The following is a 25,820-nucleotide window of genomic DNA, read 5'->3' on the forward strand; positions in this document are numbered from 1 at the left end:
GGTACGCTAGGCTAGTACGTTTTAGGCTTGTCTAGCACTCCTTCCACTCTTAGCTCCTTAGGCTAGTCTAGCACTTCTTCCACTCTTAGCTCCTTAGGGTAGTTGAGTTGGTGTAGAGATATGCTGGGGTTTGCAGAAGGAAACACAGTGTATGACCACAACTGAATCACACAGAACAAGACACTAAGACAAGCAAAAACTGACGAATCAAGATAAACTAAATGAATGCAGAGCGCTGAATAATGAAGGAATGCATGTACAGAATGCTCTAAAAGGGCAAAGCAGTCCAACAATCGATGGCTTTTGTGGGAGCATGCTGAGGAAGGAGTGTCAGAAAGTGTCGTCCTCTAGTGATGGATCCTTAATGCAGCAACCACAGTGTTGGAGATGAGGATGATGATGTCAACGATGAGGAGAACCCAAACACAATTAGACTGAACCAAACACAAGGGCTGAAATGCTGGCGGCAACTCCAATCCAAGCTGGGCTGAAAATCTGATCCAAATGCAGCTGCAGAAGAGAGGGTGTAACCACTAGGAGCAGGGCATCAGAATGATTATTAAGTCTGTAGGTTTGTACTCTACTCTCCCCAGTGCATTTCTATGGCAAGGAGGATGAGTTGTTCCTTATGGAGTCTTTGGAAACTGAGACCAGCTCCATTAGGGAGTTGGTAGCTATTGAAGATACAGGCTTACTTTGTAATTTGTGACAGTAGCTGAACTGCTTCCTCAACAGATTGGAGAGTGATGTAATAGCCTTCACCAGAATGTGAAGTAACACCCTCTAGGAAGGCTGGCAGGTTGCCACAAAGCTGTGTTCCTCATGCAGGGATGGTGTCTGTTAATTGGCATATGGCTAGGTTGGCCTAGAGATTGGAGTAGCTGCTGCTTCTCCCCTCTCACCTTAAGACTTGGTCGGGTTGCCATAGGTGCACATCAGTTTTCTCCACGATGATAACTTCATGACTTTCATTTCATGCACTTGATGTAACAAGATAGTGTTTTAAAGTTTATCTGGATTGTATACTTGTTGTTAATATGAATCTGTGTACGTTCTTTTCATTTGACATATAACATTTTGTCATTTCTACAGGCACAAAACAAGCGCAGTCACGGTATCTGTTTGCACTGGCTTGTTTTGAGATGGGCAACTTGGCAGAGGCAGAAACAGCTTTGTTACCTTTTGGTGAACCAGCAGTGGAGGTGCTCTTATCTCTCTTCCTCTCGATATCAATGTTTTTGTCTTAAATGCATTGATCTGATGTGAACATGGCACAATGAAGCTGTTGAGATTCTATAACTGCATGGAAAAGAATGTGAAGGGTTTGTGCTAACAAGCTACCTTTACAACTTTTTCTTACTTTTGTTGCATATAACTCTAGTCCATATATACCAAGCAATGGTGCTCATTGCGAGCTCCCATCTATGACAATGTCCCTGATTCAACATTGTCTGTGAAAAATCTGGCATGGCATGTATAGGGATGTCATGCTTACCTTGTCTCGGGGCAGCCTCTAGTGCTCACTTGCTTTTCTGCATCTCAACTTCTAGACACTTTGCTGCCGATTTCCTTCCATCTTTGGCTAGTTTGGATTGTATGTATGAGGGATGGGGTTTTCAAGGTTTGTAGTGTTCTGAAATTCATTGCTTGTCCTAACATACAGCTTTAAATGTCAGTTCTGTAAGTATTGTGAAACTATCTTGTCATGATGTGAATGACCACAACCTATTTTGGTGGTTTCTCCTGTTTTTTACCTTATTGTGAAATATTTATTGCTATCACTGGATGGATGGATGAGAAACTTCATATTCGCTTTATAGACAGTTTGTAATTGTCTTTGAATAGTGGATCAGATCTGTGTAAAGGTATTGATTTTCTTCCTTGTTATTCTAGGTGCCGAATGGTGCAGCTGGCTATTACATGCTAGGTTTAATTTGCCGGTAAAAATCACAACTCACCTCCAAAGACATACAAACCAAATTGCTCTCCAAACACCTAAATCAAGCATATTCCAAGATCAATCGTTGTGGCCATGCCAAACCAGCAAACCACAATGAAATCACATATAGAGAACAAATCTGTCTATTTGCAGGTGTTTGAATAGACAGATTTGTTCTCTATATGTGATTTCATTGTGGTTTGCTTGCTCTTCTCTCGTGGTTTGGCATGGCCACAACGATTGATCTTGGAATATGCTTGATTTAGGTGTTTGGAGAGCAATTTGGTTTGTATGTCTTTGAGGACTTACATCATGCTTTTTTTGATACTGAAGGTATACAAACCGAAGGCAAGCGGCTATTACACACTATTCACAGGCCTTATCCTTGGATCCATTTTTCTGGTCTGCATATGAGGACTTGTGTCTGCTTGGTAGGTTAAATTGTGATGATGATCTGATATTACACATGTTTGGGTAGTTTAATCATCATTCTCAGTATGAATTTCTATTCTTATTCAGGATGGTACTTCAAGCACATACTATGAAAGTGACAACTAGTGATGTGACCACTTGAGAGTGGTGGCTATTATCTACCCACTGTTAGAAATGAACTTAGTTGCTTGCTATTGGTTTTACTGTGACAGTCTATTTACATTTTTTGTCTGCCATTTTCAATAGGAATGTGCATATTTTCATTTGTAGCATTTGGAAAGATGGTTTGATACTGAAAATGACATTTAATGCTGTTGAGCTAAAATATGCATTATTTGCTGATTAGCCTCTTAAATAGCCCCAAAACACACTAAAAAATGCTCTTTTAGAGTAAAAACCCTAAAACGGGGAGTGGTTCGAGAGAGTTCAGTGGAAACTCTAAAACGGGGAGCGGTTCGAGAGAGTTTAGTGGAAACCCTAATTTTTGGGGTGTCCTTCCACATCTATAAATAGATAGGCTGCCCCCATTCAGCCTTATTCCATCTGTGCAGGTTTCTCACTCCACGGGCAGATTTCAGCCATCAGTCTCCTCCCATGTGGCTGTCCAGCCCTCGAGACTGCTGCCACTCCATCCGTGTTTGCTCATGTTGTTGGCGCCTTTATCCATGCTGACGTCAGTTGCTAGCGACATCATCATTTGCTGTGATTTGATCATCCAGTCATTGCCAGCCATATCAGTGTGTTGCGTTTTGGTGATTAGCTTGCTGCCATTCACTCTTCAGCACTCCTACACTCCGACTGGTGGTCACAGACTTGGGATCCGTCTCCGGTGGACGTCACACTTCGACATTGCTTTGCCCTTGAGCACATTGTATACTCTTACATTCATTTACAGCATTCATTCACTTCAGAGTTGTGTTTTCTCTCTCCCTTCTTCTGTTTGTGTTTGAGTTTCTGTGTTTGAGTTTTGAGTTTTGCATTTAGGGTTCGAGTTTTGCTCTTTTTGTTTGTGTCTGTCTCTTTGTGTTTTTGTCGTGGTCGTACACTCTGTATGTCCTTAATGTAAACCCTAGCAATTTTCTTCATAAATGCATCTACAGAAGGCTTCTCGTACATAATATGTGGCCTCCTCATATTGTGTTATTGCTATCTTTCTGGATGTATTTCAAAAGTATATCCTTGGATTAGGTATCCATTGGCCAAAATGATGCCGTGATGATCAGTGGCTTGCTCAGCGAGACATCGCTTACAAATTTAAAAATATGGAGAGTGTTTCAGGTCCACCCATCTCCAACTTATTAAGTCCACTTTGGTGATGATCAATGACTGTAGGCCATTGGGTTGTCTAGGTATGTCAAACAATGAGACTTGCAATTTGTTGTTGTCTTGAAAATAGCAAGCCCTAGGCATTCACATTAGTGTTTGTCAACCAAGCAACTTTGCTTTGTGCGAGGAGAGGTAGTTTTGGTTCCATGAAATAAAGCTCCGTAATAGACCTTTAATGAAGCATACTGAACCTAAATTACAGGGCGGGTACTTTGGTAGTTGTCTAGGGACTCCATTCTAGGTGCCATTATCCATGCTAACTTTGAGTGTGTGGATTTAGGTGACTAGATGTTCCTTAGGTCTAGTCCAACCTCATCCCATAAGGATCGACTTGCGGGTTCTTAAAGACATAACTATGGTCTCTCGTAGCAATCTAGCATCGAGTTAAGACGATTTCATTTCTTGAGCTGTCAGAGACTTGAGGTAGATAAGCTCCGCACTTGGTTTAATGAGAGGGAGAAAAGAGGGGGAGTTGAGTGTCAACCCCTTTGCCCATAAGGCATAGTCTTATTCCGACTCTCTAAAATGGTGCTTGTTGATTGACCATAATTTAGATTAGTCAATTATTAATAAAGATAATTAGAAAATTTGATATCAGATTCTCAAATATTAAGAAAATTTTAAAATAAATATCAGAAAATCTAAAGTAAATATTAAAAAAACATAATTTAATTGTGAAAAATTATTTCGGGCTAGTGGGACATTGGTTATCTTAGTTTGAGATATTACGAGGATATACGAATAACAACAGACATTTGAACTTTATGGATGAGTGACTAAGGGTGAGAATGGAACCGAATTCCATATATTTGATCAAGAAAATTGGATATGCTACATTCTCTTTTCCTTAGAGAAATCAAGATGTTCTCATCTTGAGAGAAACTTAGGGTGTTCTCTTTGGAGAATGGATTTCTCAATCCAGGTTGCATATTCTTCTGGGAAGTCCTTCCATTAGATTAGGTATTCTTGTAAGGTACGATTTCTCAAAGGTTTTTTTCTAATTCTAGAATTTTCTCATGTTAGGGTTCAAGGACCCATTGTGTTGGTATTACAACTTCCTCATCATCAAGGTGTCAGAGATCATAGCCTGTTTTGGAGGGCAGTCGGACCAGCAGCAGCAGTCGGACCAGCAGCAGTCGGACTGCCTGCAGCGGATTTATTCCAGGCTGCGCCCTATTTCTGGCGCCCCATTCCAGGCAGTTTTTCGGCTATATATTGCCGACGTTTTCAGCAGTCTGTACATTCTTCTATGTCGCAGATTACAGACCGGTGCCGTGCAAATTTCTGTCTCTGTTCACAGATTTCAGACAGCAGACAGTGCAGACTGCAGCAGACTTCGAGGTGGACAGCAGGTCGCATCGTCAAGGTGGAGACACGCAGTCCAGCGCACTGCGCCCGTGTATATCTTTGTATTCAGCATTCTTTATACAGCAGATCTTCATTGTACACTGTCTCTTTCTCTCCCTTTTCTCTCTGCGTTCTCTCTCTCTCAGTTCTACGCTTCCGCACCGCTGCACTCTGACATGGTATCAGAGCAGTGTTTGAGGGCTGACTGAGCGCAGAATCAACCTGAAGAGGAGTTTCCATCGCGACACAAATTTGCGTTTTTTGCGTTTAAGGGCAGACAGGAGGGCTGCGCCTTGGAACAAGGCTGAAACGAGTGTGGGCGCACAGGAAAGGAGTACAGGTGGTGGATTTGCTGCTGTTTACTGCTGTTTTACGCGGAGAAAGTTTGAGTTTTCAACCTAAAAGTGCAGGTTTTGCTTTTTCATCGCCTCCGGCGGGTGAAGAAGCTTCGGGACGCGGAAGAGCCTTAGCAGGCTGAGTTTACCCAGTCAGAGGGGGCTGCTTTTGCGTTTGAGAAGGCATTGCAGGTGAAGATGTCTACAGAGATGGACTTGGAGTTCCAGGTGATTATGGACCGGAAGGTGCCTGTCTTACCGGCTCTTCCTAAAGATCAGAAGCTCGACGGCGACAACTACCGCATTTGGCGCGTTATGATGTTGGCCATTCTTGAGTCCTATGATTTGGCGGAGTTGGTACAGGAAGATATTGACCGGCCTTCGGTAAGAGATGAGTCCAAACTCTCTTCCGATGCTCGTGCGGAGTTGGCCAGGGCCCAGTCTCATTGGGACAAACTGAATGCCAGGATTCGATCCTTTCTCTTTCTATCATGCACTACAGCCGTGATCGCTCACATCGAGCACTTGACGGTCGCTCGTGAGATATGGCTGGAGCTTGATCAAATGTACAATCGGATGACCCTGATGAAGAGGGTTTCTTTGGAGGTACAGATGCGGACCTTGTCCGTCAATAAGTCTTCTTCGCTAAGGGAACACATTAACAAGCTAAGGCAGCTACAGATGCAGGTTCAGAATGCGGGGAAGCCAATTTCCTCCGAAGACATGGCAATCACACTCTTATCCCAGTTGCCGCCACGATTCGGTACATTTTACTTTGCCCTTATTGCTTCGGGGCGAGAGTCTACTCTTCGGTGGAAAGAGTTCGTTCCTATGGTCTTGGACCAAGAGGAACAGTTAAAGGGACAGAATGCTTCCAAGACGGAGGCGTTGACAGGTCAAGCCTCTCAGAAGAAGGGGAAGGACCAAAAGAAGAAAAAGGGGGATAACAAGTCCAAGAAGGACAAGGATAAAGACTCCACATGCCATATTTGTGGAAAGATTGGCCATTGCAAGAAGGATTGCCCTGACAAAGACTCGAAGGACACCAAGAAGAAGGAAACTAAGGATTCTGGAGCGGTGGCTGCACCCTCATCAGCTGCATTTCTACATTTAGTTGTCATTGAGGACGCTTCACCGAATGCTTCTGATGCTGCGATGGCGGCTCCCCAATCTTGAGAGTGGATTATTGATAGTGGTGCCTCACGGCACATGACTCCTTCATCAGATGGTGTTGCCCAGCTGCGACCTTCGCGTGGGCAGGTTCTCATTGGAGACAGCTCTTCAGTTTCTATTGCAGGTCGGGGTAAGATGCAGCTTATTCCGGATGGACGAGGTGGCACCCATACCTCAGAGGTTTTGCATGTACCAGGATTAGGGTACCATCTCATTTCAGTTCATAAGATTTGCTCCCTTGGTCTTTTGGTGGAGTTTGACAGTTCTACTGTGCGAGTCCTTGATCGTGAATCGAGGAAGGTTTTATCATCTGGATATGAGGAGAACGGCATTTACAAACTGAAGTCTTCCACTGCCCTCTCTTCTCTTCTTCTTACCTCACAGTCACAGTCTGAGTTATGGCATGCTCGGTTTGGTCACCTGAACTATGACTATCTTCGGAAGGCGTCACGTGGACAGCTTGTTCGAGGGTTGCCGGATATAGTGGTGAGCCAGCAGCCATCTGTCTCCTGCATACGGGGGAAGCAGCATAGAGATGCCATTCCCCACACCGCTTCGCGGCGGTCTACTTCACCGATGGAGTTAGTATCTACGGATCTATGTGGCCCTATGCGGAATGAGTCCCTGCGTGGGAGCTCGTACTTCATGCTGATCGTGGATGATTATAGCAGGATGACATGGGCCTACTTTTTGGCACTAAAGTCAGAAGCTTTCTCGCACTTCAAGGATTGGCTTCTCTTTGAGGAGAACCGATCAGGCCGGAAGTTGAAGACCTTGCGATCCTACAAGGGAAGTGAATTTGTGTCTAATGAATTTGCTCGGTTTTGTGCAGATAGAGGAATTCACCAAGAGTTTGCCAATACCAATACTCCTCAAGAAAATTGTATTTTAGAACGGAAGAACCGCAGTGTGATCGAGATGGCGCGCACCATGATGGAGCACCGACAGACCCCTCAGGTTCTGTGGGCCGAGGCTGTGGCTACTGCAGTCCACATCCTTAATCGATCCCCTACTTCGGCCGTGGAAGGGATGACTCCATTTGAGGCTTATTTTGGGACGAAGCCAGATGTTTCTTACTTTCGGGTCTTTGGGTGTGATTCCTATGTTCACATTCCCAAGGCTCACCGTGACAAATTTGAAGTGACTTTCCGTAAACAGGTATTTGTTGGCTACAGCTCCCAGTCCCAAGGCTACCGACTGTATGATCCTGTCAAGCGGGATGTATATACTAGCCGTGATGTGCGGTTTGTGGAGGTTCCGGCTTCTTCAACGGGTGATGAGCATCTCGTTCTTGGAGATCCAGGGGAGAGTTTGGCTCCTTCTACAGTTCCACTGGAGCCTGTGGCTTTTGAGTATGATTCTGTTTCTGACACAGAGTCTACTGTTCCACCGGACCCTTCTGAGGAGTTACCACCGGTGGATATTCTAGAGTCTTCTATTGATGGAGAACGACGAGGGGAGGTTCGGCCTCCTCCTCGTTGGGCCCGTGACACACTCCGTGATTCAGGGATCGAGGGGGTTCCTGAGGAGTGGGGACCGCAGGATGGTCCGCGGCGGTCACGGAGGTACCAGGCGCATTCTTTGGAGCTTGTTTGCTCCAATTATTGTTTGATGTCCCGTGTTATGCAGGATCGAGAGCCCATCTCCGTGAAGGAGGCTTTACAGTCCGCCCCATGGAAGAAAGCTATGGAAGCTGAGTTGGAGGCTATTGAGAGGAATGGCACTTGGTCACTTGTGCCACGCCCCCCGAAGAAGAAGGTGATTGGAGTCAAGTGGGTCTTCAAGACCAAATATCTCAGTGATGGTACTTTGGATAAGCACAAGGCTCGCCTTGTTGCTAAGGGTTTTGCTTAGCGCCCAGGGATTGACTGTCATGACACCTTTGCCCCTACAGCTCGTATGGCAACCATTCGAGCTGTTCTTGCTTTGGCTGGCCATAGGAGATGGCCTGTTTATCAGCTGGATGTGAAGTCGGCCTTCTTGAATGGTGATCTGAAGGAGGAGATCTACGTTGAGCAGCCTCCTGGCTTTGGTTCTTCAGATGGGAAAGTCTACAGGTTGAAGAAGGCCCTGTATGGTCTCAAGCAGGCCCCGCGAGCTTGGAACGAGAAGATTGATTCGTTCCTTCAGACTCAGTTGGGATATCGGCGGTCCAAGGCCGATCCGCAGCTGTATGTTCACACTTCTGAGGATGGTTGTGTGCTGTTTGTATTATATGTTGATGATTTGATTGTCACAGGTGATGATGCACAGTAGGTCCAGGAGACAAAGTCAGCTTTACATCGGACGTTCGAGATGACGGATTTGGGGCTACTCCATTTTTTTTTAGGACATGAGATTTATCAGTCTCAGAGGGGGATTTTTCTCTCCCAACAGAGATATGTACAGGAGCTCTTGGTGTCTTTTGAGATGGAAGATTGTCGGGCCCTCTCTACTCCTATGGATCCGAACTGGAAGGCCACTTCCCACTCAGCTTCTCCTTTGGCGGATGCTTCCCGCTATCGACAGTTGATAGGGTCTTTGATTTGGCTTCTCAACACCAGGGTTGATCTCTGTTTTGCTGTTGGGCTCTTGGCAGGGTTCATGAGTGAACCTAAGACGGTGCATTGGCAGGCTGCTCAGAGGATACTTCGGTATCTGAGGGGGACGTCTGATTTGGGGATTCATTACCCCGCAGGGACAGATGGGTCAGATCTTGTACTTGCAGATTGGAGCGACTCGGATTGGGCTGGTGACGTGGATCACAGGCGGTCTACAACAGGTTACTGCTTTACTTTGGGTGCAAGTGTTATTTCATGGAGTAGCAAGAAGCAGCCCACGGTAGCCCTTTTGTCTACTGAGGCGGAGTATCGGGCCGCGTCTTCCACCACATGCGAGGTTGTGTGGCTTCGAAGATTGTTGGAGGAGCTTGGGTGCCCCCAGACTCATCCTACATTGCTGCGATGTGACAATGAGAGTTGCATTGCCTTGGCAAGGAATCCTGTTTTTCATGCCCGGACGAAGCACATTGAGATCCAGTACCACTTCATCCGAGAAAAGCTTTTGGATGAGACCATCACTGTGGAGTATTGCAAGACGGAGGATAATCTTGCGGATTTGTTTACGAAGGCGCTTCCTCAGGCTCTACTTCGGCAACATTCCCGATCCCTCAGGCTTCTGCCCTGTCCAGGCTCTGAAAGGGGTGTCAGAGATCATAGCTTGTTTTGGAGGGCAGTCGGACCAGCAGCAGCAGTCGGACCAGCAGCAGTCGGACTGCCACGTGGCAGTCCGACTGCCTGCAGCGGATTTATTCTAGGCTGCGCCCTATTTCTGGCGCCCCATTCCAGGCAGTTTTTCGGCTTTATATTGCCGACGTTTTCAGCAGTGTGTACATTCTTCTCTGTCGCAGATTACAGACCGGTGCCGTGCAGATTTCTGTCTCTGTTCACAGATTTCAGACAGCAGACAGTGCAGACTGCAGCAGACTTCGAGGTGGACAGTAGGTCTCATCGTCGAGGTGGAGACACGCAGTCCAGCGCACTGCGCCCGTGTATATCTTTGTATTCAGCATTCTTTATACAGTAGATCTTCATTGTACACCGTCTCTTTCTCTCCCTTTTCTCTCTGCGTTCTCTCTCTCTCAGTCCTACGCTTCCGTACCACTGCACTCTGACACAAGGATATGCTCAAGATTGGGAATATAAGGTTTAAGCATGTATGTGAAATACATTGTGGATCTTTAGATGAGGAGGTAGGGCTAGCTTGTATGCATGTGTTCTTGGGCATTTTATGATTTTGTATGTTCCACAATATTTGGGGCTAAGCTTCTTGAATTTCCTAAGAGATCGAGAGCTCTTCTTGGGTTGAACCTTTAGAAAGGCTATATCGTGAAACCATCTTTCTTCTCGGATAGGGTGGTAATACCTGATCAAGCACTTAATTACAACAATCAATAATTCAGCATAAACTAATGCACATATTACCTTAATAATCTTAGACAATAGACACCCTTGTTGGCCCCAAAAATTGCACCTCTTTTGCTATTTATTTAACTTCAATTGCCAATGGATCAACTACAAGCCGAGATTTTGCGATCTCCTTGGCCAATGCAAAAGCCCCTTGCTATACAAACAATCAACAAGCAAATTTGGCTAATTGCCCCTTGATTTTCACCCAGCACTTGCACAAACAGAACCACCAATTGGCCAAATGCTGCCCCAATTCACAATTAATGGTGTGGCATCTGAAATCCTTGTTAATACAACAAATTGAAGGTATTGATTTTAGTGTACGATGCCTTATCCTATTGGCACAAGTCTCGAGGTCGTTGCTAAATCCTAATTTTTGTAGAAATTTAGGGTTTATAGCAAAAATGATCCTATTGTCCACCAAATCTTTTATCAGTTATGGGTATGAGAAAGGAATCATAATTAGATGCTCGAGCCAAAAGTGTGAACCATCTAGCTAAATTGTACCATGCAAATGACTAGTAGTCGTGAGATGATCAAGATATTGAGAAATAATTGCATAGCCACTACATACAAGGCACTCAAAGGATAGTCTTGTATCCTTAATCTTCCCAAAGATCACAATTTTGGTAAGTCATATCTTTAGAATAGCTACTAGTAGAAGCTTTTTTGTTTGGATACAACCAATATAGATAATTTTGCAATGTGGTTTCAAATGCCAGTTTAGATATAGTCAATGTGATGTAATCCTAAGTAAGGGAATTTTATCTTTGTTAATGTCTTGTTGCATGATTGATACATTAATTCGTATATTTGGTATACTAAAGACCTATATTTGCTTAGAAACATTGTCTTTAATATGTCTTGTTTGGACAAAAGCATATTGTGTAGACCAACATTTTTATGTCCAACTTGTAAATAATAGACATCAATATCAATATAACTTTGTTTTGTCAAGCTTTCATATATTTTGTTTTTGGGAAAGTTTAACACAACCTTTCTTCCAAAGATAGACATTACCCTTGTGTGCAAAGCATTTTTAATTTTAAAAAGGACAACATTACAAAAAGGTCCTGATAAGCTGAAAGAACTAAATAGCAAGGCCATCCCTTCTAGGAGATTTCATTGATTCAAAGAAAGGCTCTTCCAATGCAAGAGGCTTAACTTAATCCATGACTAGATGATCATCCTAGTGAGAAGATTTCATTTATCCAGAGAATAGCTCTCCTTGTACAAGAAACTCAACCAAATCTATGAGCGGATGAATGTGTTGAAGCAACTCATCTCTAGCCATAGCAATATGCATTGAATAAGAAGAAGCAACAAAAGGACTAGTATTGAGCATGACCATGCTCCAACTCATGCATAGTCTAAGTCCATTGTCCTCTCTCTCTCTTCCGCGCCCCCCCCCCCCCCTTTTTCTCTTTCTCCTCTCTCTCTCTCAATCCAAAGAAAAATCTAAACAAAACACAAATTTTAACTACCTTAAATCTACATCGCATCTCCCACATACAAACATCTCAAAAAAGCATGCATTTTTTTTAAAAAAAGTAAGGTTTTGCAGCCACTTACTTGCTCTCAATGTCATCAAAACAAGGAAAAAGAGGGAAGTCTTGGCCGAAGGTATTTTAAACTATTGTTGGTATGTACTATTGTTGGTATGTGTGACGGTATGCACATTGGTGTACCTTCACCATATAAGAATAATGGTGAGCTGCATAACCCTCAAGTCCAAATATTCTAATAGGGTATCTCACCCTGCTAGACTTGTGTATCTTTGGATAACTCAACAGAGTCTTTACATTACCATGTGCTCTTTGCACACTTGGTGTGCTGGCTGAAGTAATATTGATCTTACTATTCCAAACTCTCTGACCCACTAGAATGTCCATCAAGAACTAAATGCTTAATAGATGCATCATTATCAATTGATACTTTATTCTTTGCCTCATGAATTGAAGCCCATTTCCATTATGGGATCATTGTATAAAAACTTCTCCAAGATCATAGGTAATAGGCTTAATATAAAATTTTCAGAGTTGATTCACCCAAGGTAATATTGTTTCATTAAGGGATATAATTTTATGCAACACAATTTGAATGCTCAATCGGGGGTAAATTATGTCAAAGATTTTGCAAAGACTTTTGATCATGTCAGTCAGTCTTTCTTTGACAACTAATGTCTTCTATGGATTTTGGCCCTTGAATGAGTTCTGTTATTGATATATGTGATGAGATGCATGCTCATCTTTTTATTTCTTGCCAAGTTGCTAGACAGGCTTGGGGTTTCATTTTGTGAGTATGGACTTTAGTGACATGTCATTGTAAAATCACATTTTCTTGGGTCTTGACTAAGATGCCATCCACAATCAGCTTACAATCAGAGTATACTCATCTTTTTCATTTTCTATGTTGGACTAGTCTTTGGCACATTTGGCAGACATGTAATGCACGTACTTTTGATCCAGCCATAGTATCCATGGTCATGTGGGCCATGTTTGAGGATGTTTATTGTGGCAAGTTAGTTCCATAGTTTCTATTGGTGTGTGATCCTTAGAGAGGTGGCTCCTCCATGGATGGATATCATCCATGCCACCTTGGTTGTGCTTGCTTTGGGATTCCCTTCTTTTGCCATTGTAGCCTTGTGCTTGTTGTAGCCTTTTGGCTCCATGTGTTGTTTTCTACATGAGTTTGTTTTGTTGGCCAAAAGGCCCGTTGTAAATATTTCAATTCATTAATTCAAACTTCTTCATCAAAAAAAGAGACTTAGGTAAATCTCATACATACAAACACGCATGCACGTGTACATCTGCAACCCAACACATAAAAACAACTACCGCCACACTCCACACTCCTCCACCACCACCACCACCACCACCAACTCCACCACCACACACCCACCCCCCAAAAAAGGGCTTTTGGTTGGTTTTACACTGCTTATTGAGATTTTTGTTGGGTGTTTGCTTGCTTTTGGTGAGTGATAAATAACCTGCAGCTAGAGTTAGCTGCTGGATCCAGCGGGTTATATTAAAGCAGCATTTTTGTCTTTATTCAACACAAGTAGAAAGCACCATTTTGCAGATATTTCTGATCTTTTTTATATGTGAAAACAATTTATGGTGCCTGTAAATACTACACTTCAACTTTTCATGTCTCTTTTTAAATTTGTGTACACATTGGTATCAAGGCAGGTGCAGAAGAAGAGGCAGCAAGTCTCTATGGGGACCTGGCTGCTTTACATGTACAGCGGCAGCAGATCCAGTGGGAGGTGCAGTCTCAGCACCCTGCTCAGATGGAAAATCTGGACTCACCTTCCACACTGAAATCGACCAGATCACCCTATCTGACTGATGCAAGTCCAAAGCAGACAAGGGTAAATGCTAACAATGATATCGGAGCTAGCAATTTTCTAATCAGTGGAGGGGGGCTCCATACACCTGTGTCAGGAGGATTGTCATCATATACGACCCCTTCACCTGGCCCATCACAGGTGAACAACATTCTTGTTGTTGAACATTCAATGTAATTCCATTTGTATGTGTTGATTGTGTTGGTTAACATGAATTTGCCGATGCTGCAATGTGATGTCATCAACATCCAAAATTGGCAGCGGAAATCTGCTTCTAGATAGCAAGAAAATTTTTGGCTTTGCCTCAAAGGAGCTGCAATTGTAGAACCTAGAATTTAAGTCCTGTAAGTCAGGCCAGGGCAGTAATAGAAAAATGAGTGTGCACAGGTACTAGATGGAACGAACTAAAGGAAGATGGATCAGTAATGTGATCACCGAAACGAGATGGGAAAACCAGTCATAGGGTAAGGAACATAACACAAGTTGGAGGAGTTTTTCAAAACATTGACATGTCTGAGATTGTGTAATGGATCTGTATCTGATCTATATTATTGAAGCTGACAAAAGGATTGGGTGGAGAGAGAGCATAACAAGGCAGTATGGCAACCTTATGTTTTGATGCTGACAGGTGGATTGAACGATTGATGTAAGCAGTATGGCAACCTTATGTTTTGATGCTGACTGGTGGATTGGACGATTAATGTAACTAACAATAATGGAGCTAACAAATGGCTGGTGTGGAGAGAGAGGGCAACAAGACAATATGGCAGTCTTATGTACTGATGCTAACAAATTGATTGGTGTGAGATGTCATTGACAATTTTGAAGTTGACAAGAGGATTGGCTGGAGACAGAGCACAACAAAACCATATGACAGACTTTTTTGGGAGAGAGAGAGAGAGAGAGAGAGAGAGAGAGAGAGAGAGAGAGAGAGAGAGAGAGAGAGAGAGAGAGAGCCCATCTAAGTCCTCCCTCATCAGCTGCACTGAATCTTTCCAATACCAATATCCTTCTACTTCTTTGTTTATCTGTTTCATTATTCACTTATGCTGTTGTAACAGTGTTTGCATAACAACGGATCTTTTCAGTTATTTTCTAATGTAAACGTGTGACATCGCACATTCTCTTTCTTTTTATCTTCCAAATGATTACCAATAGCTTACTCTGCCTTTGCTAATACACTCTCCAGGTACCTGCTGGTCCTCCAGCTTTGAACAGGCAAATGCATGGAAATATAGGGGGCTCTACTACTGGTGGCTCAGGGATTCCAAGCTATTTGGGATCTCAGGTTGGTGAAGTATCCCCAAGAGGTGGTGTGAATGCACCGGGACAGCCAACTCGTCGCAAAGTTATGGATGAAGGGAAGCTGAAAAAGGTTGTTGAATACTCCTATTACAAGATGCACATAGGAAGGATTTCAAAAGTTCATTGATTAAAGGTTCTGCATTTTCTTCCTTGTGATGATGAGAGATATTGACTCTTGACTGAGGAAAGTTATTGAATTAGATTATACCATACTCTGAAATTGCAGGGACTCGGAAGGCTAAGGCAGGTTGTTAAATCTTGATTTGGAACACAAATACACTTCTTTTTTCAGAGGAATGTGCATGCTTTAGTTTGCTGGGCCTAAAGTCCCCTAAAAACTAGGAATGTTTAGAAGAAATGGCCAAGAAAACCATTATGTCGCATTGATATTTCATCTAGAGCCCTTTGGTCTGCTCGTCATTTCCCAAGGATGTGAACATACAACAAGTATGAAACCTAACTTTGGTGACAAATGTTGTGTTTGTCTTTGTTGCAGCTTATTATCCAAGACTGTATAGCATGCCATCCTTGCTTGTGGATTGAAAAAAGTAGAGAATGGGGTGCTAATGTTTGTTGAAAAGCTTGTCTTTCGAAGAGGCCTCCTCCTGGAGATGTTGTACAAAGGCCTTTGAGTATTATTCCTAGATTGTGATTGCTTATGCAATAACAAGGATTTGCTCACAAGAGTTTGCAAAGAATTTTTTTGTTGAAAACACGACTTTTTAGCATGAGAACCTTCAAGACCATCTGATGCATAATATGTAGTGAGATGCAGTGCTGCAAGGCTTAACAATCACTGTGGACTTCAAAAAACAGAGCAGACAATGGTCCGCACTTCTGAAGCTAAGAGTGGAGTCTATAGTGCGGTTTTGAGTACATATAACATGCTACTGCAAATATATGCAGTAATCTGTCCTTGTGAACTTGTGACCTTCTAAGGAGTAAACAGAGCAAATGGTAGAGCACCTGTAGCGAGTTAGATTGAGAATGCTCCTCATCTTTCCTTTCATCTTGTCCACTCTAATTGATATATCAGGCTTCTCTTTAATCTTTTCTTGCCATAAAGAGTGACTACATCCTTATCCCAGTTTGACAATCCAAAGCTCTCTTTCCTTCTGTCCTCAGCATATGATATGGCGACATTAACTGACAATAAGGGACAATACACCTTTTGATTTCAAACTTCACCTTAAACGTAAGCAGGCAGTCTAAAATTTTCGTGATTTCTGCTTTCAGTCAAATTTTGATAAATTAGTTTTCCTTTCATTTTTCTTCCTTTTCCATCCCCTCTTCCTTTTTTTCTTGGGCCGTAACTGTTTTGCTGACAGACACTATGTCTCTTGTAACTTCTTACAAGCCAATGAGATAAATCAGATTCTTTTCTTTTTGTTTTGATTTTAAGCCACTGATTTGTACACCATTTGTAATTTCAACTGCATAATCACCGTGTTTGTTTCTCTAACCATCAAGCAGATGTACATGACTCCCTCCATTCAGGCTGACTTGTCACACGCATCGCACTAGTAGCTCCATTCTCTGAATTGAAACACTAAAGTGCACAACCTTTTACATTCATGCCTCTCCGTCCACCTAGATGTCATTCATCCTGAGTAGCAGCATCTAAAAACGTGTACCAAAGCCTCTTAAAGTCTCTTTGTCTTCTTCATCTTCCACCACTCAAGTGTAAGCTTAGAGTCTAAAATAGGTTCAATAATCTGGTAAGGATGCCTTCAAAAACTCTTCTTCGTCTTCTTTGTTCAAATTTTGATCATATATATCTGAATTTGCATTAGCATCCATAACTAACATAGTAGGCTCTTTCTCTGACATGTGGTAACAACTGTAGATACATACTGCCTTGCTTATACAGACACCTGGGGTAGTCTTTGCATTGTCCAGTCTTTATCCTTTAGACTTTTTCCAAGAAGGAAAATTCTATTAGGAGGCACACAAAAAGGAGCTGCATCTCATCATGTAGATGAACCGATCAATGATACTACTTTATGGGACAGTGATCTGCAGTCTTTTTGTCTGAGAAAAGTCGGGAGTCACTACAATGCTTTGCTGCATGTTTGATATATCACTTACACAAACAGAGAATTGGGTTAAAATCAGTATACCACTCACGTGAACGTGAAGTTGAGTTGGAATAAGCCCAAAATCTCCACCCGTCATGTTAACAGCAAGCTGCGTCAGGATCAATATATGACGTCTGGTCATGAACAGCTACTACCTTGGTTCTCTGTCGAATGAAACTATAGTAATATGACAAGTCAACCTCCTCTCTCATGAGGCAGCCATTGTACTCAAGTGTGATATGCAAAGATCCTTGCCTCACTATGGCTATCATAAAACTGTGAGTGTGCACAACGGAAGAAGGAACTTGAACACAGAGGAAGAGAGAGACAATCTGCAAGAGAAGAAGAAAAGAAACCTGCAGTGAACAAGGAACAAATGCTGAATACAGAAGGATTGATCAGTCCCTGCACGCAGCCCACAGCGTCAGAGAGGGCACCAGATCAGACTGATGATGATAACAGCACTGAAGACGGAGTCGGAGTGTGCACTTGCCAAGGAAGGAGGGGAGATGATAATCTTACTGACTGCCAAGTGGGAAATGGCTATAAATAGCCAAAAAAACCAAAAACTGGCCGACCTGAAATTTGAGGCCAAAAATATGTCCGACCAGCATTTAATGTTGGTAAAAATGCCTAAAATGCTCAGAAAAATCCCGGAAAGGGTGGACAATGTTTGGCAGGTGAGGTAGGCCGAAGAATGCAAAAACTGCCCTTGGAAATGCACATAAAATCTCAACTAGAGAAGAAAATGCACTGAAATGCAATAAATAGAGTACTCTAGATTGAGATACCTCCTCCGTCAAAATAGGTGATAAATAGGTCAGAGCTCTTAAAGTCCTCGTCTGACTCAAACTGAAGCTCACAAGTAGGAGATGACAAGGCATGATAAACATGACTGCTAACACCCCCTCTTAGATCTTGGATGTGGCGGAAGGCCAAGGGAGAAATGGATCCTGGGGTGGCAAGGGGAATGCCAATGTCGATGAAGTTCATCGATGAAGATTGTTGATGAACAAACTCCTCGCGATCCTGGAAAGCCCACTTTGAAATAGTAGGGGCGAGGGAATCCATAGTTGCATCACTGAGATTGTCTCCCTCTAAAAGGGATGGGGGGTACGAGGGAACCGCCAGAGGAGAGGGTGGGGGATGGGAAGAAACTTGTGGAAAAGAGGGTGCACAAGCGGGAACGGGTGTAGCAATAGACAACTGCCTCGGAGGACCTTGCATAAGAGAAGGGGAATGGAGCCTATAAAGCAAGCTCTCTTGCTAACCTGTCACAATAACAACCTCTGTAGAAGAATCCTCAATACAAACGGCCTACTCGGTGAAGACAATCCGGGTACCAAGCCTTGTGAGACCATAAACTGAGAGGAGTGGAATGCCCAAGTGCGGAACATAAAGAGCTTGTGAAAGGGAGCTCAACGCGCAGTCGGGAAATAAAGGCAAAGTGCCAGCACCACAAATAGGCACCGAAACAATGTCATCAATAGTGACTGAACCCTTAGAAGGGCATAGATCTCTCAACAAATCACCTCGGGGAGTCATATGACTAGAAGCTTCACTATCAACCAGCCAAGGCCTCTCAAAAGATGAGGCAACCACTGAAGAAGGCTCTTCCAAGTCAACAATATGAAGCAACATTGACTCATGGGTAACCATCGGAGTAGAGATAGAAGGCGTGGATGTTTTAGCTCCATCCTTTGCTCCGGGATGAAGGCGAGGGTACTTCTCCCAACATTTCTCCTTTGGACGTGTCCCCTTCCCGTAGTATGGGCATCTAGGCTTCTCAGAGTCGGAGTCAGAACTTGAAGAACTCTCTTGTCTTTTAGCTTGTGACTTTCCTTTCTTCTACATCTCCCCTCTCGAACTTGCAACAAAAGCTTTAGTGGAGGTGGATCCACTAGCTACCTCTTTGGCGCGCTCGTCATGCTCCAAAACAAGCGGGGCAAGCTCCTCCCAAAGAAGCTTCTTATGGGTCCTCAATGTAAGAAGGTTGGTGTAGAAGACATCAAACCGGGGAGATGGCAATTGAGTGGAAAGAATCGTGGCCATATCCTCTGAAGAGATCATCCTGCCAAGGGACGCAAGCTCATCCCTCATGTCCTCCAACTTGTTGATATGATCCTTCATGGAAGAAGAATCATCAACAGTGAGCAACTATAATTTCTTCTCAAGAGTAATCCGATGGGCAAATGTCTTCCGATGGTACAAAGAAGCAAGCTTTGTCCACACTTCCGCTACTTTTCACAACCTATGCACATGCACTATGACAGAATCCTGGAAGCTCATAAAGAGAAAAGATCGAGCTCTCAAGTTGAGCCAATCCCATAAGGTCGCACGATCCATCGATGATCCAACGGTGGGATCCTTCAGTGGACGGGGAATAGGGTGGGTAATAAACTCCCAAAGATTGAAGGTATCAAGGATACACTTCACCTTACACGACCAAAGTGAGTATAGTTGGAACCATCAAGTTAGTCTTCTTTGGGCAAAAAAGGGAGTACATGCACCCGTATAGAGGGTGGTATGAAAGCATATGAAGGCTAGGTAACCTTTGGTCGTCACGTGAACTAGCATGAAAATCTCTCCGTCTCTTAGAGGAAGGAACAGAGACCTCATCCTCTGAGTCAGCAAAGAACTGGTGGTAAGATATCTTCATATATATTTGCAAAATACCCACAAAATCGGCGTTTGATGTGACAACAGTGACGAAATAGGAGGATGTTAGCTACAATCATTGCAGATGCTCCGTCGGATACTGTCGCTTGATGTAGCAACCTTGCGTTTGCATAGGGAAATGACTGCGATGTTGACGACTAGTCCACAGAAGATGATGAGTTGAGCAAAGGAGCAAACACCAAGGAAAAGGGACAATTGCCTCAATGTAGATGCCGACAGAGGCCCAAATGGTGATGATTGTCACCTTGATGTTGCTGCCAAGCTTCAGAATGAGGTCGCCAAGCTGTGGATGAAGCCGCCTTGCCTTAGAGACGGTCGCCTTTGCATAGGAAGGTGTCAGAGTGTAGCGGTGCGGAAGCGTAGGACTGAGAGAGAGAGAACGCAGAGAGAAAAGGGAGAGAAAGAGACAGTGTACAATGAAGATCTGCTGTATAAAGAATGCTGAATACAAAGATATACACGGGCGCAGTGCGCTGGACTGCGTGTCTCCACCTCGACGATGCGACCTGCTGTCCACCTCGAAGTCTGCTGCAGTCTGCACTGTCTGCTGTCTGAAATCTGTGAACAGAGACAGAAATCTGCACGGCACCGGTCTGTAATCTGCGACAGAGAAGAGTGTGTAGACTGCTGGAAACGTCGGCAATAAATAGGCGAAAAACCACCTAGAACGGGGCGCCAGAAATAGGGCGCAGCCTGGAATAAATCTGCAGGCAGTCGGACTGCCACGTGGCAGTCCGACTGCTGCTGGTCCGACTGCAGCAGTCCGACTGGACTGCACCAGGCTGAAACCTGCCTGGCTGTGATCTCTCTAACACCCCCTCTCAGAGCTTGGGCAGGGCAGAAGCCTGAGGGATCTGGAATGTTGCCGAAGTAGAGCCTGAGGAAGCGCCTTCGTAAACAAATCCGCAAGATTGTCCTCCGTCTTGCAATACTCCACAGTGATGGTCTCATCCAGAAGCTTTTCTCGGATGAAGTGGTACTCGATCTCAATGTGCTTCGTCCGGGCATGAAAAACAGGATTTCTTGCCAAGGCAATGCAACTCTCATTGTCACATCGCAGCAATGTAGGACGAGTCTAGGGGCACCCAACCTCCTCCAACAATCTCCGAAGCCACACAACCTCGCATGTGGTGGAAGATGCGGCCCGATACTCCGCCTCAGTAGACGAAAGGGCTACCGTGGGCTGCTTCTTGCTACTCCATGAAATAACACCTGCACCCAAAGTAAAGCAGTAACCTGTTGTAGACCGCCTGTGGTCCACGTCACCGGCCCAATCCGAGTCGCTCCAACCTGCAAGTACAAGATCTGACCCATGTGTCCTTGCGGGGTAATGAATCCCCAAATCAGACGTCCCCCTCAGATACCGAAGTATCCTCTGAGCAGCCTGCCAATGCACCGTCTTAGGTTCACTCATGAACCCTGCCAAGAGCCCAACAGCAAAACATAGATCAACCCTCGTGTTGAGAAGCCAAATCAAGGACCCTATCAACTGTCGATAGCGGGAAGCATCCGCCAAAGGAGAAGCTGAGTGGGAAGTGGCCTTCCAGTTCGGATCCATAGGAGTAGAGAGGGCCCGACAATCTTCCATCTCAAAAGTCACCAAGAGCTCCTGTACATATCTCTGTTGGGAGAGAAAGATCCCCCTCTGAGATTGATAAATCTCATGGCCTAAAAAGAAATGGAGTAGCCCCAAATCCGTCATCTCGAACGTCCGATGTAAAGCTGACTTTGTCTCCTGGACCTGCTGTGCATCATCACCTGTGACAATCAAATCATCAACATATAATATAAACAGCACACAACCATCCTCGGAAGTGTGAACATACAGCTGCGGATCGGCCTTGGACCGCCGATATTCCAACTGAGTTTGGAGGAACGAATCAATCTTCTCGTTCCAAGCTCGCGGGGCTTGTTTGAGACCATACAGGGCCTTCTTCAACCTGTAGACTTTCCCATCTGAAGAACCAAAGCCAGGAGGCTGCTCAATGTAGATCTTCTCCTTCAAATCACCATTCAGGAAGGCCGACTTCACGTCCAGCTGATAAACAGGCCATCTCCTATGGCCAGCCAAAGCAAGAACAGCTCTAATGGTTGCCATACGAGCTGTAGGGGCAAAGGTGTCATGACAGTCAATCCCTGGGCGCTGGGCAAAACCCTTAGCAACAAGGCGAGCCTTGTGCTTATCCAAAGTACCATCACTGAGATATTTGGTCTTGAAGACCCACTTGACTCCAATCACCTTCTTCTTCGGGGGGCGTGGCACAAGTGACCAAGTGCCATTCCTCTCAATAGCCTCCAACTCAGCTTCCATAGCTTTCTTCCATGGGGCGGACTGTAAAGCCTCCTTCACGGAGGTGGGCTCTCGATGCTGCATAACTCGGGACATCAAACAATAATTGGAGCAAACAAGCTCCGAAGAATGCGCCTGGTGCCTCCGTGACCGCCGCGGACCATCCTGCGGTCCCCACTCCTCAGGAACCCCCTCGATCCCTGAATCACGGAGTGTGTCACGGGCCCAGCGAGGAGGAGGCTGAACCTCCCCTTGTCGTTCTCCATCAGTAGAAGACTCTGGAATGTCCACCGGTGGTAACTCCGCAGAAGGATCCGGTGGAACAGTAGACTCTGTGTCAGAAACAGAATCATAATTAAACGGGACAGGCTCCAGTGGAACTGTAGAAGGAGCCAAACTCTCCCCTGGATCTCCAAGAACAGGATGCTCCTCACCCGTTGAAGAAGCCGGAACCTCCACAAACCGCACATCACGGCTAGTATATACATCCCGCTTGACGGGATCATACAGTCGGTAGCCTTGGGACTGGGAGCTGTAGCCAACAAATACCTGTTTTCGGGAAGCCGCTTCAAATTTGTCACGGTGAGCCTTGGGAATGTGAACATAGGCATCACACCCAAAGACCTGAAAGTAAGAAACATCTGGCTTCGTCCCAAAATAAGCCTCAAATGGAGTCATCCCTTCCATGGCCGAAGTAGGGGATCGATTAAGGATGTGGACTGCAGTAGCCACAGCCTCGGCCCACAGAACCTGAGGGGTCTGTCGGTGCTCCATCATGGTGCGCGCCATCTCGATCACACTGCGGTTCTTCCGTTCTAGAATACAATTTTCTTGAGGAGTATTGGTATTGGCAAACTCCTGGTGAATTCCTCTATCTGCACAAAACCGAGCAAATTCATTAGACACAAATTCACCTCCCTTGTCGGATCGCAAGGTCTTCAACTTCCGGCCTGATCGGTTCTCCTCAAAGAGAAGCCAATCCTTGAAGTGTGAGAAAGCTTCTGACTTTAGTGCCAAAAAGTAGGCCCATGTCATCCTGCTGTAGTCATCCACGATCAGCATGAAGTACGAGCTCCCACGCAGGGACTCATTCCTCATAGGGCCACATAGATCCGTAGATACTAGCTCCATCGGTGAAGTAGACCGCTGCGAAGCTGTGTGGGGAATGGCATCCCGATGCTGCTTCCCCCGTATGCAGGAGACACATGGCTGCTGGCTCACCACTATATCCGGCAACCCTCGAACAAGCTGTCCAGGTGACGCCTTCCGAAGATAGTCATAGTTCAGGTGACCAAACCGAGCATGCTATAACTCAGACTGTGACTGTGAGGTAAGAAGAAGAGAAGAGAGGGCAGTGGAAGACTTCAGTTTGTAAATGCCGTTCTCCTCATATCCAGATGATAGAACCTTCCTCGATTCACGATCAAGGACTCACACAGTAGAACTCTCAAATTCCACCAAAAGACCAAGGGAGCAAATCTTATGAACTGAAAGGAGATGGTACCCCAATCCTGGTACATGCAAAACCTCTGAGGTATGGGTGCCACCTCGTCCATCCGGAATAAGCTGCATCTTACCCCGACTTGCAATAGAAACTGAAGAGCTGTCTCCAATGAGAACCTGCCCACGCGAAGGTCGCAGCTGGGCAACACCATCTGATGAAGGAGTCATGTGCCGTGAGGCACCACTATCAATAATCCACTCTCGAGATTGGGGAGCCGCTATCCCAGCATCAGAAGCATTCGGTGAAGCGTCCTCAATGACAACTAAATGTAGAAATGCAGCTGATGAGGGTGCAGCCACCACTCCAGAATCCCTGGTTTCCTTCTTCTTGGTGTCCTTCGAGTCTTTGTCAGGGCAATCCTTCTTCCAATGGCCAGTCTTTCCACAAATATGGTATGTGGAGTCTTTGTCCTTGTCCTTCTCCTTGTCCTTCTTGGACTTGTTATCCCCCTTCTTCTTCTTTTGGTCCTTCCCCTTCTTTTGAGAGGCTTGACTTGTCAACGCCTCCGTCTTGGAAGCATTCTGTCCCTTTAACTGTTCCTCTTGGTCCAGGACCATAGGAACGAACTCTTTCCACCGAAGAGTAGACTCTCGCCCCGAAGCAATAAGGGCAGAGTAAAATGTACCGAATCGTGACGGCAACTGGGACAAGAGTGTGATTGCCATGTCTTCGGAGGAAATTGGCTTCCCCGCATTCTGAACCTGCATCTGTAGCTGCCTTAGCTTGTTAATGTGTTCCCTTAGCGAAGAAGACTTATTGACGGACAAGGTCCGCATCTGTACCTCCAAAGAAACCCTCTTCATCAGGGTCATCCGATTGTACATTTGATGAAGCTCGAGCCATATCTCACGAGCCACCGTCAAGTGCTCGATGTGAGGGATCACGGCTGTAGTGCATGATAGAAAGAGAAAGGATCGAATCCTGGCATTTAGTTTGTCCCAATGAGACTGGGCCTTGGCCAACTCCGCACGAGCATCGGAAGAGAGTTTGGACTCATCTCTTACCGAAGGCCGGTCAATATCTTCCTGTACCAACTCCGCCAAATCATAGGACTCAAGAATGGCCAACATCATAACGCGCCAAATGCGGTAGTTGTAGCCGTCGAGCTTCTGATCTGTAGGAAGAGCCGGTAAGACAGGCATCTTCCGGTCTATAATCGCCTGGAACTCCAAGTCCATCTCTGTAGACATCTTCACCTGCAATGCCTTCTCAAACACAGAAGCAGCCCCCTCTGACTGAGTAAACTCAGCCTGCTAAGGCTCTTCCGCGTCCCGAAGCTTCTTCACCCGCCGGAGGCGATGAAAAAGCAAAACCTGCACTTTTAGGTTGAAAACTCAAACTTCCTCCGCGTTAAACAGCAGTAAACAGCAGCAAATCCACCGCCTGTAGTCCTTTCCTGTGCGCCCACACTCGTTTCAGCCTTGTTCCAAGGCGCAGCCCTCCTGTCTGCCCTTAAACGCAAAAAACGCAAATTTGTGTTGCGATGGAAACTCCTTTTCAGGTTGATTCTGCGCTCTGTCAGCCCTCAAACAGTGCTCTGATACCATGTCAGAGTGCAGCGGTGCGGAAGCGTAGGACTGAGAGAGAGAGAACGCAGAGAGAAAAGGGAGAGAAAGAGACAGTGTACAATGAAGATCTGCTGTATAAAGAATGCTGAATACAAAGATATACACGGGTGCAGTGCGCTGGACTGCGTGTCTCCACCTTGACGATGCGACCTGCTGTCCACCTCGAAGTCTGCTGCAGTCTGCACTGTTTGCTGTCTGAAATCTGTGAACAGAGACAGAAATCTGCACGGCACCAGTCTGTAATCTGCGACAGAGAAGAGTGTGTAGACTGTTGGAAACGTCGGCAATAAATAGGCGAAAAACCACCTAGAACGGGGCGCCAGAAATAGGGCGCAGCCTGGAATAAATCTACAGGCAGTTGTGGCAGTCCGACTGCTGCTGGTCCGACTGCAGCAGTCCGACTGGACTGCACCAGGCTGAAACCTGCCTGGCTGTGATCTCTCTTACAGAAGGGTGTGGATGCAAAAAAACGCAGGTGATTTTGGCTATGTTTTGGGAAGCCTGGGTGGTCTCCGTGAGAAGTCAGCTCTGTATCGCTCTTAGGCAAT

General features: G+C 45.1%; 1 protein-coding gene across 3 annotated transcripts in view; it reads left to right on the forward strand.

Moving 5' to 3' along the window:
- The window catches only part of HBT (CDC27 family protein), a 135,112-nt gene that overhangs the window by 25,288 nt on the left and 84,004 nt on the right, over positions 1-25,820 (forward strand). For 2 of the 3 annotated variants that reach the window (XM_087692847.1, XM_087692848.1), the window contains 5 exons: positions 1,093-1,202; positions 1,894-1,940; positions 2,273-2,370; positions 13,691-13,989; positions 15,038-15,223. In XM_087692847.1, coding sequence (XP_087548973.1) covers positions 1,093-1,202; positions 1,894-1,940; positions 2,273-2,370; positions 13,691-13,989; positions 15,038-15,223 — 740 coding nt within the window. Of the gene's footprint in view, positions 1-1,092; positions 1,203-1,893; positions 1,941-2,272; positions 2,371-13,686; positions 13,990-15,037; positions 15,224-25,820 lie in introns of those variants that run through there. The other variant, XM_087692849.1, reaches the window with a different exon arrangement.

The sequence above is a fragment of the Lygodium microphyllum genome, chromosome 14 (genome assembly GCF_053477565.2).
Source record: "Lygodium microphyllum isolate KBCC chromosome 14, Lygodium_microphyllum_v1.1.10, whole genome shotgun sequence".
Lineage (NCBI taxonomy): Eukaryota > Viridiplantae > Streptophyta > Polypodiopsida > Schizaeales > Lygodiaceae > Lygodium > Lygodium microphyllum.